This window comes from Oryctolagus cuniculus, chromosome 14, assembly GCF_051225735.1.
Source record: "Oryctolagus cuniculus isolate XC-2025 breed Fujian yellow rabbit chromosome 14, ASM5122573v1, whole genome shotgun sequence".
Lineage (NCBI taxonomy): Eukaryota > Metazoa > Chordata > Mammalia > Lagomorpha > Leporidae > Oryctolagus > Oryctolagus cuniculus.
In genome coordinates this window covers 66,126,011-66,139,844 of record NC_142880.1, presented here as the reverse complement: position 1 = coordinate 66,139,844, position 13,834 = coordinate 66,126,011, and the positions used below count along the sequence as shown (strand labels likewise).

General features: G+C 42.9%; 1 protein-coding gene across 7 annotated transcripts in view; it reads left to right on the top strand.

Moving 5' to 3' along the window:
- Positions 1 to 13,834, top strand: part of TTC33 (tetratricopeptide repeat domain 33) — a 75,237-nt gene that overhangs the window by 1,337 nt on the left and 60,066 nt on the right. For 6 of the 7 annotated variants that reach the window (XM_051853785.3, XM_008262149.4, XM_008262146.5 and 3 more), the window contains exon 2: positions 5,422 to 5,643. In XM_051853785.3, the coding sequence (XP_051709745.1) occupies positions 5,423 to 5,643 (221 nt within the window). In that variant the 5' untranslated portion in view covers position 5,422. Of the gene's footprint in view, positions 1 to 1,985; positions 2,053 to 5,421; positions 5,644 to 13,834 lie in introns of those variants that run through there. The other variant, XM_070056677.2, reaches the window with a different exon arrangement.

Sequence of the window (13,834 nt, the reverse complement as noted above, 5' to 3'; positions counted from 1 at the left end):
AGCTGAGCTGATCTGAAGCCAGGAGCCAGGAGCTCCCTCCGGGTGTCCCACGTGGGTGCAGGGGCCCAAGGACTTGGGCCATCTTCTACTGCTTTCCCAGGCCATAGCAGAGAGCTGGATCAGAGTGGAGCAGCCAGGACTCGAACATACCGGGTGCCAGCACTGCAGGCTGGGGCTTTAACCTGCTGCACCACAGTGCCAGCCCCACTTTACAAGTTTTAATTTCATGTTCAGATGGCCTTACAAGAACAGTAAACTTATACTATTAAATATACATATTTTATGAAAATGGCTTTATTGATATGTGATTCACACATAATGCAATTCATCCCTTTGAAATGTGTGTTGCTCAGAGTTATGCAACCATCAAAACAATAAATTTTAGAACATTTTTATCCATAAAAATCCAGTGACCATAGTCTTTCCCTATTTGTACTTGCCTTCTTCATTTAAAATATCTGAATCAACCTGGAGTGTTGAATTTTCCAAATTGGAAAGTGTTTTGCATATGTTCAATGACTTGCTCCTTCTTTAATACCGGCTAACTTTTAGTCTTAAAAACAGGTCCTTCATGAGCTTATGTGACCTCATAGCATTCTTTGTTTAATCTCTTGCAGCTTTGATTATGTACTGTGATTGACTGTACTCTGTGGTCTCCAGATACTTTGTTGTTTTAAAGAGTTATTTTACTTATTTGAAAGGTAGAGTGACATGGGGGGAGAGACAGAAAAAGAGATCTTTCATTCACTGATTCATTCCCCAAATGGCCACAGAAGCCAGGAGCCTGGACCTTTATTTGGGTCTTCTACGTGGGTGGCGTGAGTCCAAGTACTTGGCCCATTTCCCCCTGCGTTCCCAGGTGCATTAGCAGGGAACTGGATCTGAAGTGGAGCTTTCACGACTGTAACCAGGGCTCTGCTATGGCATGCCCGTGCCACAGGTGGTAGCCTAGCCGCCTGCGTCACCAGACACTTTTGAAGAAATACAAAACTGCTAATGGCCTCGGTAACAGCTTCAAGCTTTATGGACTCAGTAGGCCCTTGAGTCTGTTTGATATGTTTATTCATTTCTTACTACTGTTTCTTGTTTCTATGGTGATTATTTCATATCTTCTTCATTTTTCTCAAGTGCTTGGAAGCATTTGTGCTTTACTGTGAGAAGATGATTAGCCTCCAATTTCCTTGAGAAATATGAAGCAGGGTTCCCTTCACACCGCCTCATGCCTTTACTTTTCACTTGATTTTTTTTTTTAATTTTATTTATTTATTTTTAAACTTTTTTTTTATTTGACAGGTAGAGTTATAGATAGTGAGAGAGAGAAACAGAGAGAAAGGTCTTCCTTCCGTTAGTTCAGTCCCCTAATGGCCGCTACGGCCGGCGCTGCGCCAATCTGAAGCCAAGAGCTGGGTGCTCCCTCCCAGTCTCCCCTCCGCATGGGAGGGGACCCATGTGCAGGGACCCAAGCACTTGGGCCATCCTCCACTGCCTTCCCGGGCCACAGCAGAGAGCTGGACTGGAAGAGGAGCCACCGAGACTAGTACCCGGCGCCCCAACTGGGACTAGAACCTGGTGTGCCGGCATCGCAGGTGGAGGATTAGCCAAGTGAGCCGTGGCGCCGGCCACTTTTCACTTGATATTAACTCCTTTTCTCACCCCTCACTTTAAGGTGAAACTTTTCCATTAGTGTCAGTCTTCTTGTACCTTTATAATCTTATTCTGTCTTGAGAGTGCCAGCCTCTGATTTCTAGAGGATCTCAAGGGATTTGTAAGGGAGAATGACACAAAAACCTGAGACAGTAGTGTGTGTGAGACCTTTTCATACATAGTTCAGAACCACCATATTGGGCTTAACCTGTACCTGTCCTAGGCACTATTTTTTTTTTTTTTTAAAGATTTTACTTATTTATTTGAGAGGCAGAGTTACAGACAGAGAGGGAGAGACAAATCGAAATGTCTTCCACCTACTGCTTCACTCCCTAGCAACGTGATGTCTGCATCGGCCAGAGCTGGGAGGATCCGAAGCCAGGAGCAGGAGTTTTTTCCAGTCTCCACGTGAGTGCAGGGACCCAAGCACTTGGGTTCTTCCACTGCTTTCCCAGGCCATAAGCAGAGAGCTGGATTGGGAGAGGAGCAACCAGGACACGAACTGGTGTCCATTTGGGAGGCAGGCACCACAGGTGAAGGCTTAACCTACTGAAACACAGTGCCGGCCCCTAAGCAATTATATTTGTAATAAGGTTTGAGTTCAAAGACAGGGAAGGTCATGACAGTTTGAATGATCACATTTTCCTTTCTTCCATACTCTGTCCCCTGCTCCTAGTAATCACACACCTGACCAGTGATTTCTGATGTAATTTGCTTTCAGTAAATTCACCAGGTTTCTGTTAGTGTTAATAGGGTTCCCACACTACCTGGTGCCTCACATTGCTAATGTAGAAGCAAAGTTCCATTGGGAAACTTGAAGCCATAAAATTAAACCATCATTTTTATTTTATTTGTTTATTATTTATTTGAACAACAGAAAGAGACATAAAAAGAGCTTCCATCTGCTGATTCACTCCCTATATGCTGGCAACAGCCAAGGCTAAGCCAGTCAAAAGTCAGGAGCCCGAAACAACCTGGGATTCCCTCCTGGGTAACAGGGAACCAAGTACTTGGGCCGTTACCTGCTGCTCCCAGGGTATACATGAACAGGAAGCTGGAATTGGAAGCAGAGCTGAGGCTTGAACAGAAACGCTCTGATAATAATAGGATGCATGTATCTCATGTCTCATGGCCACCCTGTATCATTTGTGTTTTCTTTAGGGACAATTGTAAATATAAGATTTATTTTATCTTGATATCTTTTTTTTAAAAGATTTATTTATTTATTTGAAAGTCAGAGTTACACAGAGAGAGGAGAGGCAGAGGGAGAGAGAGGTCTTCCATCCACTGGTTCACTCTCCAATTGCCTGCAACAGCTGGACCTGTGCCGATCTAAAGCCAGGAGCCAAGAGCCTCTTCTAGGTCTCCCACGTGGGTGCAAGGGCCCAAGGCCATCTACTGCTTTCCCAGGTCATAGCAGAGAGCTGGGTCGGAAGTGGAGCACCTGGGACTAGAACTGGTGCCCACATGGCATGCCGGCAGTGCAGGTGGCAGGGACTTAACCCACTACACCACAGAGGCAGCCCCCAAGTATAGATTCTAATCCGTTACTTTGTTAGAGTTTTCTAAAAATACCTGCGCATAGGCATTGTGACACAGCAGGTTAAGCCAGCACTTGGCTATGCCAGGACACCATGTGGAGTGCCAATTCAAGGCTTGGCTGCACTGCTTCTGATGCAGCTTCCAGCTAATGTTCCTGGGAAGGCTGTGAAAGATGATCCAAGTACTTGAGTCCCTACCACCTATATTTCGGGAGATCAGGATGGAGTTACTGGCTCCTGGCTTGGGCCTGGCCCAGACCTGGGTCAGACCTGGGTCAGACCTGACTGTTGTGAGCATTTAGGGAGTAAACCAGTGGATAGAAGATCTCTGTTTATCTCTCTCTCTCTCTCTGTCACACTGCCTTTCAGATAAATACATAAATACTTTAAAAAGTGAATAAAAATACCTGCTGCTGTGGAAAGCATTTGGTTCATCTCTGTCAACCTGTATATTTGTTGATTGCTGTGGTTTTATTTGCCTTTCCTCATATTCATTAAGAATTTGGGCACCTGACTGGATTTTTTTTTGAATCTTTTTAGATTCTGGATATTAATCCTTTATCAGTTGTGACAAGGGTTCCAGTCACTGCTTCTCAAAGTGTCAATTTCACTTCTATGGATTTTCTTTAAATGCTCTATTAGTTATCACAGATCAGGGAAAACGTATGCTATTTGTCCCTTTGGGACTGACTTACTACACTAAGTATGAAGTTTTCCAGATTCATCCATTTTATTGTAAATGACCGGACTTCATTTTTTTTAAAACTCTGTGTAGTGTTCCATTGTGTACATATCCCATAGTTTTCTTTATCCAATCTTCAGTTGACAGACATTTACGTTGATTCCGTGTCTTAGGTATTTTGAATTGTAGTGCGATAAACATGGGGGTGCAGATAACCCTTTTATTTGCTGATTTCATTCCCCTTGGGTAAATTCCCAGGAGTGGGATGGCTAGGTCATATGGCAGGTCTACATTCAGATTTCTGAGGTATCTCCAAACTGTCTTCCATAGTGGCTTTTACACTGGGTCTCCCACATGGGTGCAGGGGCCCAAGCACTTGGGGCATCTTCACTGCTTTCCCAGGCACATTAGCAGAGGACTGGATCGGAAGTGGAACAGCTGGCATTTGAACTGGTGCCTTTATGGGATGCTGGTGTTGACAAGGAGTGGCTTAAACTGCTGCGCCATACTGCAAGCCCCTTCAAATCAGTCTTATTTCATCTGTATCTTTTCCTTCGCTGTACTCTCCATGCCTGCCGATTACTTTGGAATAATTTATAGGTATCATGTAATTTATTTTTATTTTTTTGACAGGCAGAGTTAGACAGTAAGAGAGAGAGAGTCAGAGAGAAAGGTCTTCCTTCCGTTAGATCACCCCCCAAATGGCTGCTACGGCTGGTGCACTGCGCTGATCTGAAGCCAGCAGCCAGGTGCTTCCTCCTGGTCTCCCATGCAGGTGCAGGACCCAAGGACTTGGGCCATCCTCCACTGCCCTCCCGGGCCACAGCAGAGAGCTGGACTGGAAGAGGACCAACTGGGACTAGAACCCAGAGTACCGGTGCCGCAGGCGGAGGATTAGCCTAGTGAGCCGCGGCGCCGGCTGGTATCATGTAATTTCAAATGGAATATTTCAGTATGTATTTCTTAAAGATGTTTTATTAAAATAAACAAAATCGCAGTACTATTCTGACAGAAAAAAGCAATGATTCCTTAATATCATCAAATACATAGTGTTCTCATTTCTCCTGTTTCCTGAGGTGTTTACTCCCTGTTGTTTTTTATTGAGTCAGAAGTAAAACAAGAGTCACACATGTTTGGTTAGTTTGTCTCTTAAGTCTCTTAATTGAAGAGTAAATTCTCATTTTTCTCCTAGCAGTTTATTTCTTAAAGAAACCAGTTTTATTTATCTTTAGTTTTGATTTCCTTCTCTCTACGTGTCTGATGCGTTACAGAGCATGCTTACTTCATTTCTTATCATCTGGTAGAGACCTGATCTAATTGAATGTTAATTTTCAGAAGAGTACTTCATGGGTTGGTGTGCCGCCCTCATGAGGTGGGGCAGAATGTCCAGTCATATTTCTCTGTGATGTTAGTAACTGTCAATGGTTATCGCCCAGATCTACCAGTTAGGGATTAAAAAATGCTGATATTCTTTTCCTTATTCACCTGTTGGTGGTCATATTTGTAGGAAAGTCCAAGTTTGAATTTTAAAGCTGCTGCTTTATATTTTTCCAGGATGGCATCCTTTGGGTGGAAGAGGAAAATTGGTGAGAAAGTCTCCAGGGTCACTTCCCAGCAGTTTGAAGCTGAAGCTGCTGATGAGAAGGATGTCCCTGAGAGTGATGAAGGGAATTGGCTTCACGCTGTTAAACGTCGGAAGGAAGTTCTCCTTGAAGGCTGTGCTGAGAAAAGTAAACAGCTGAAGGACGAAGGAGCGAATTTGGCTGAAAATAAAAGGTGTGTTTTTAGACTTTTCTTATGAACAACAGTTTATATTTTCTGGCTCACTGTCAGTAATGAGGTGAATAGTTAGGAATTCTATAAATTATGTTTCTAAAATCTAGCCTACATACTGAATTAATTAAAGTAATAAGGTATTTCTAGTCACCTAAAAATTCCTATGATCAGGAAGAAATGTCAACGCTTGTAAAATAGTTTTTAGCATAAAATAGTCTCTGCTTTGCATCATTATTCTGTTTAAAACAGGTAAATGCCTAGTGAAATGTAATCCAATTTACCATTAGTGGGAGGTAGTATAATCCTTGTGAACTTTGTCCTTATGCAATTATATGCTAGGTAGGCTAGGCATTTAGTGAATGGTTTTAAGGGCATACACATTAAAAAAAAAGTTTGGCAATCCTTTGTTATTTATTTATGTGAAAATGATTTTGTGCATAGATTTTGATAATAGCTCCCTTTATTCATTTCCTTCCCTTAACTAATAATCTCTCAATGCTTTTCCTATATGTTCTTGATTTTTTTTTAAAAGATTTATTTATTTATTTGAAAGTGAGAGTTACACAGAGGGAGAAGGAGAGGCAGAGAGAGAGAGAGAGAGAGAGGTCTTGTATCCGCTGATTCACTCCCCAGTTGGCCGCAACAGTCGGAGCTGATGCCGATCTGAAGCCAGGAGCCAGGAGTTTCCTCCGGGTCTCCCACGTGGGTGCAGGGGCCCAAGGACTTGGGCCATCTTCTGCTGCTTTCCCAGGCCATAGCCGAGAGCTTGATTGGAAGTGGAGCAGCTGGGACTCAAACTGGTGCACATAAGGGATACCGGGACTTCAGGTGGGGGCTTTACCCACTACACTACAGCACCGGCCCCTTTTCTTTCTTTCTCCCTCCTTCCCTCCTTCTCTCCCTTCTTCCTTCTCTTCTCTTCTCTCTTCTCCCTCCCTCTTCCCTCTTCCCTCTTCCCTCTTCCCTCTTCCTTCTTCCCTCTTCCCTCTTCCCTCTTCCCTCTTCCCTCTTCCCTCTTCCCTCTTCCCTCTTCCCTCTTCCCTCTTCCCTCTTCCCTCTTCTCTCTTCTCTCTTCTCTCTTCTCTCTTTTCTCTTTCAAAGGCACAGTTTACAAAGAGAGAGGGAGAGACAGAGAGATTTTTCAGCCTCTGGCTTACTCCCCAAATGGCCTCAACGGCCAGAGCTGGGCTGGTCAAAGCCAAGACCAAGAGCTTCTTTCAGGTCTCCCACGTGGATGGCAGGGGTCCAAGGACTTGGGCCATCCTTTGCTGCTTTCTCAGACACATTAGCAGGGAGCTGCATTGGAAGTGGAGCAACCAGGACTCAAGCTGGCACCCATATGGAATGCCTTTATCCATTACACCATAATGATGGCCCATCTTTTTCTTTTCCTCTTTTTCTTGCCTTTTTATTCCTTTCTTCTTCCTCTGCTTAGTTCTTTCAGAAGGACTGGAAATCATTTTTATATAAGTCAATGGGAAAAAGACAAATTGTTCAGTAAGTTGTATTCAGAAAATTGAATTACTGTATAGAAGAAAGTAAAACCGAGTTTATTTCTAGTTCCATATACAATGATGGATCTTAGATGGATTAAAATTTGAATATGAAAGGTAAAATGATCCAGTTAACAGAGGAAAATACATATGGTGGGGCCGGTGCTGTGGGTAGTGGGAAAAGCCTCTGCCTGCAGTGCTGGCATCCCATGTGAGCGCCGGTATGAGTCCCGGCTGCTCTACTTCCTTTCCAGCTCTCTGCTATGGCCTGGGAAAGCATTATAAGATGGCTGAAGTCTTTCGGCCCCTGCACCCATGTGGGAGACCCGGAAGAAGCTCCTGGCTCCTGGCTTCGGATCGGCGCATCTCTGGCCGTTGCAGCCAGTTGGGGAGTGAACCAGCTGATGGAAGACCTCTCTCTCTCTGCCTCTCCTTCTCTCTCTGTGTAACTCTGACTTTCAAGTAAATAAGTAAATCTTTTAAAAAAATACATGTGGTATTTTTATAGTCTATGGTAGAAAATTTTTTTTTAATTTGTTTATTTGAGGGGCAAGGAGACAGAGTTCCCAATACTGATTCACTCCCCAGTTACCAGCAATGGCTGGGAGCCAGGAACTCAATGCAAGTCTCCCACAAGAGTGGCAGGAACCCAATCACTTGAGCCAATACCACTTATTAGTGGCAAGTTAGAGTCAGGAATGGAGCGAGGTCTCAAATCTAGGCACTCTCATATGGGTTGAGGGCATTTTTTTTTTTTTTAAGATTTGTTTATTTGAAAGAATGACAGAGAGACATAAAACTTGTTTTTTAAGATTTATTTATTTATTTGAAAGGCAGAGTTTCAGAGAGGCAGAGGCAAAGAGAAAGAGAGAGAGAGAGAGGTGGGTCTTCCATCCCCTGGTTCACTTCCAGAATGGCTGCTATGGTCAGAGCTGTGTCGATTGGAAGCCAGGAGCCAGGAGCTTCTTTCGGGTCTCCCATGTGAATGTGGGGGCCCAGAGACTTGGGCCATCCTCTGCTGCTTTCCTAGGCACATTAACAAGGAGCTGGGTTGGAAGAGGAGCAGCCGGGAGTAGAACTGGCGCTCATATGAAAGTCTGGTGCTACAGACAGTGGCTTTATCCACTGTACCACTGCTTTGGCCCCAGTATGTGGGTATCTTAATTGACATCTTAATTGCTAGGACAACAGCTTGCTTTCTGAGCTTCCCTTTGTTTTAAAGAAATATTTATTTATTTATTTGCATTTATATGATAGACAAGGAGGGAAAGAGAGAGAGCGATCTCCTGTTTGCTGATTCATTGCCCATATGACCACAGTAGCCAGGAATGGGCCAGGCTGAAGCCAGGAGTGAAGGGAACTCAGTCTTTATTTCCCATATAGGTGGCGAGGACTCAACTATTTGAGATATTACCTGCTGCCTTCCATGGTGCACTTTGACAGGAAGCTGGAATTGGCAGAGGAGCTGGGACTCAGACCCAGGCAAACTGATATGAGATGAATGCCCATCCCAGGACTTTGTTTAATTAAAGAAACATTTCAAAACTGTATTAAAGTTGAAAGTGTGGTATAACCCTGTTATCCCTCTAGCTGGACTCAAAAATTCTTAATATTTCTTTTATCTTTTTCTCATATATATACCTATAATTATGTGTGTGTGTGTGTGTGTGTGTGTATGTATGAATATATTTTGGCTGATTTACATGAAAGTAAGTTGCAGACATCATGACAATGATACCTAATTCAGTATGCTTCTCCTAAGAATAAGGATATTTTGTTACCTGACATACCATTATCAAATTTGTGAAAATTAACAATTCCATAATATGCTCATATTTAGTTTTTTTTACTTTTACCCCAATGTCTTTTCTGTATGTGCATTTATACTTATTTATTTATGTATTTTAATTTTATTTGAGAGGCAGAGACAGAGACAGAGATCTTCCATGTGTAGGTTTACTCCCCTAATGCTTGCAACAACCAGGGCTGGACAAGGCCGAAGCCAGGAGACTAGAACTCAAGCCAGGTGTCCCATGTAAGGGGCAGGGGCACAAGAACTTTAGTCATCATTTGTTGCCTCCTCATATGCTCATTAGCAGGAAGCTGGAATCAAGAATGTCACCAGGACTCGAACCCAGAGAGAGGCAGAGAGAGGTCTTCTATCCGATGGTTCACTCCCCAGATGGCCGCAACAGCCAGAGCTGTGCTGATCCGAAGCCAGGAGCCAGAAGCTTCTTCCTGGTCTCCCATGCGGGTGCAGGGGCCCAAGGACTTGGGCCATCTTCTACTGCTTACCCAGGCCATAGCAGAGAGCTGGATTGGAAGAGGACAGCCGGGACTAGAACCAGCGCCCATATTGGATGCCAGCGCTTCAGGCCAGGGCGTTAACCCGTTGGGCCACAGTGCCAGCCCCTTCTTTTCTTTTTTTATTTATTTATTTGAGGTAAAATTACAGACAGAGAGAGGGAGAAAGGTCTTCCAACCACTGGTTCAGTCCCCAAATGGCCACAGTGCCAGAGCTGAACCATTTTGAAGCCAGGAGCCAAGAGCTTCTTCCAGGTCTCCCATATAGGCGCAGGGGCCCAAGCACTTAAGCCTTCTTCTGCTTTCCCAGGCCATAGCAGAAAGCTGGATCAGAAGAGGAGCATCCAGGACTAGGATTGGAGCCCATATGGGATGCTGTACCACAGGCAGAGGCTTAGCCCACCATGCCACAATGCCAGCCCTGATTAAAGAAAATTTCTAATGTATATTAAAGTTGAAAGTATGATAATCTTGTATCCCTCTGTTGATGCTGAAAAACTTTTTGTGTTAAGTTGGGCGATGCCAGAGCCAGGAGCCTGGAACTCCATCAAGACCTCACAAGGGGTTGGCAGGGGCCAAGGTACTTGGGCCATCTTCTGGAGCCTTCCCTACTGGAGTGAAATTGGAGCAGCCAGAACTCAAACTGGTGCTTAGGTGGGATGCCAACATCACAAGTGATGGTTTAACTTGCTGTACCACAACTCTGGCCTCTGCAAAACTCTTTTTTAAAATTTAAAAAAAAATTTTAATTTTTAAATTTTAATTTATATAAATTTGTTGTATTTCATATATACAGATTTAGAAACATAGTGATTTTTTTTTTTTTTTTTTAGAAAAGATTTATTTGAAAGAGTTACACAGAGAGAGATGAGAGGCAGAGAGAGAGGGAGGTCTTCCATCCTCTGGTTCACTCCCCAATTGGCTGCAACAGCTGGAGCTGCGCCTATCTGAAGCCAGGAACCAGGAGCTTCTTTTAGGTCTCCCACATGGGTGCAGGGGCCCAAGGAGTTGGGCCATCTTCCATTGCTTTCCCAGGCCATAGCAGAGAGCTAGATCAGAAGTGGAGCAGCCAGGACTTGAACTGATGCCCATATGGGATGCTGGCACTGACAGGTGGTGGCTCTGCCCGCTGTGCCACTGTGCCAGCTCCCATAGTGATACTTTGCACCCTACCCTTCCTCCTATCCAGGCTCCAATACTACTTCTTCCTCTCTCTCCCATTCCCACTCTTAATTTTTTTTTTAACTTTTATTTAATGAATATAAATTTCCAAAGTACAGCTTATGGATTACAATGGCTTCCCCCCATAACTCCCCCCCCACCCGCAACCCTCCCATCTCCCGCTCCTTCTCCTCTTCCATTCACATCAAGATTCATTTTCAATTTTCTTTATATACAGAATATCAGTTTAGCATATATTAAGATTTCAACAGTTTGCACCCACATAGAAACACAAAGTGAAAAATACTGTTTGAGTACTAGTTATAGCATTAAATCACAATGTACAGCACATTAAGGACAGAGATCCTACATGAGGAGTAAGTGCACAGTGACTGCTGTTGTTGACTTAACAAATTGACACTCTTGTTTATGGCGTCAGTAATCACCCTAGGCTCTTGTGATGAGTTGCCAAGGCTATGGAAGCCTTTTGAGTTCACCGACTCTGATCATATTTAGACAAGGTCGTAGTCAAAGTGGAAGTTCTCTCCTCCCTTCACCCACTCTTAATTTTTACAAAGATCTACTTTGAGTTTACTTAATGGTCATTAAGTTAATCCTACATTAAGTAAAAAAGCTCAACTGATAGTATGAAGGAAGAAAAACACTGTTGCTCAACAGAAGAGACAAGGGCTGTAAACGATCATCAAATCTCAGAATGTCCATTTCACCCTAATACATTACATTTTAGGTAATCTATTCTTTCCCTTAGATAAGGGAAAACATATGGTATCTGTCTTTTTGGGACTGGTGTAGTTCACTAAGAATAATGATATTAAGTTGTGTCCATCTTATTGCAAAAGATAAGATTTCATTTTTTTTTTTTTTTACAGCTGAGTATTACCCCAAGTACCTCATAGTTTATATATGCCATAATTTCTTTACCCAGTTAACAGTTGATGGACATATGGTTGATTACATATCTTTGTGTGTGTGTTTTTATTTTTTTAAGATTTATTTATTTATTTGAAAGGCAGAATTACAGAGAGGCAGAGGTGGAGAGAGAGAGAGAGAGAGAGAGAAAGTCTTCCATTTGCTGGTTCACTCCCCAAATGGCCGAAACTGCCAGAGCTGGGCCAATCCTAAGCCAGGATCCAGGATCTTCTTCCAGGTCTCCCATGTGGGTTTAGGGGCCCAATGACTTGGGCAAACCTCTGTTGCTTTCCCAAGCCATTAGCAGGGAGCTGGATCAGAAGTGGAACATCCAGGACTCAAACCAGCACCCATATGGGATGCCAACACTGCAGGCAGCAGCTTTACCTGCTATGCCACAGCTCTATCCCCAATTTTATATCTTAGCTATTGTTAATTGAGCTGCAGTGACATGGGGGTAGAGATAACTCTTTCATATGCTAATTTCTTTTGGTTTGAGTAAATTGCGAGGAGTGGGATGGCTGGGTCATATGGTAGGTTTATATTCAGATTTCTGAATTATCTCTGTACTGTTTTCCATAATGGCTGGACCAGTTTACATTCCCACCAACAGTGGATTTTCTCCATATCCTCACCATCATTTGTTGTTTGTTGATTCTGTATGAGAGCCATTCTAATTGGAGTCAGGGGAAACTTTATTTTGGACTTGATTTGCATTTCCCTGATAGCTAGTGATCCTGATCATTTCTTGATGTGTCTGTTGGCCATTTGAATTTCCTCTCTTGAAAAATGTCTGTTTATGTCCTTTGCTCATTTCTTAACTGGATTGTTTGTTTTTTTTTTTTGTTGTTGAATTTCTTGATCTCTTTATAGATTCTAGATAATAACCCTTTATCAGTTGCATTGTTTGCAAATATTTAATCCCATTCTGTTGGTTGCTTCTTCACATAACTGAGTGGTTTCTTTTGTAGTGCAGAAGCTTCTCAGCTTGATCATAGAGATCTTGGATATACTTGATTGATTTCAAAGTATTTGATTCTTTTTGTAGCTATTACGAATGGGCTTGATCTTAAAAGTTCTTTCTCAGCCATGATGTTGTCTCTGTATACAAAGACAATTGGTTTTTCTTTGTTTATTCTGTATCCTGCCACTTTACCAAACTCTTTTATGATTTCCAGTAGTCTCTCAATGGAGTCTTTTGGATCCCCTATATATAGCATCATGTCATCTGCAAATAGGGATAGTTTTACTTCCTCCTTTCCAATTTATATCCCTTTGGTTTATTTTTCTTGCCTAATGGCTCTGGCTAAAACTTCCAGGACTATATTGAAATAGCATTGGTGAGAATGGGCATCCTTGTCTGGTGCCAGATCTTAGGGGGAATGCTTCTGGCTTTTCCTCATTCAATAGTATGCTGACCGTGTATTTGTCACAGATTGCCTTGATTGTTCCTTCTGTACCCAGTTTGCTTAAGGTTTTCATCCTGAAAAGATGTTGTATTTTTTTTTTAAGATTTATTTTATTTATTTGAAAGACAGAGTTACAGAGAGAGGTAGAGGCAGAAAGAGAGGTCCTCTATCTGCTGGTTCACTACCCAGATAGCTGCAACAGCCAGAGCTGTGCCAATCCAAAGCCAGGAGCCAGAAGCTTCCTCCAGGTCTCCCACATGGGTGCAGGGGCCCAAGGTCTTGGGCCATCTTCTACTGCTTTCCCAGGCCATAGCAGAGAGCTGGATCAGAAGAGGAGCAGCCAGGACTAGAACTGGCACCCATATGGGATGCCAGGGCTTTAACCCACTGCACCACAGCGCCCGCCCGTGATATTGTATTTTATCATTTTATCAAATGTATCTGTTGAGATAACCATACGGTTTTTGTTCTGCAGCTTATTAATGTGATGCATCACATTTATTGATTTGCAAATGTTGAACCATCCCTGTACACCAGGGATAACTCGCACATGGTCTGGGTGAATAATCTTTTTGATGTGTTGTTGGATTTGATTAATCAATAATTTGTCAAGGAATTTTGCATCTATGTTCATCAGGGAAATTGGTCTATAGTTCTCTTTCTCTGTTGTATCTTTTTCAGGTTTAAGAATGAATGTGATGCTGTCTTCATAGAAGGTGTTTGGGGGGATTCCCTCCCTTTCACTTGTTTTGAATAGCTTGAGAAGAATTGAAGTTAGTTCTTTAAATGTCTGGTAGAATTCAGCAGTGAAGCCATCAGTCCTGGTATTTTCTTTGTTGGGTGGGCCTTTTTACTGGTTCAATCTCTGATTTGGTTATTTGTCTGTTTAGGTTT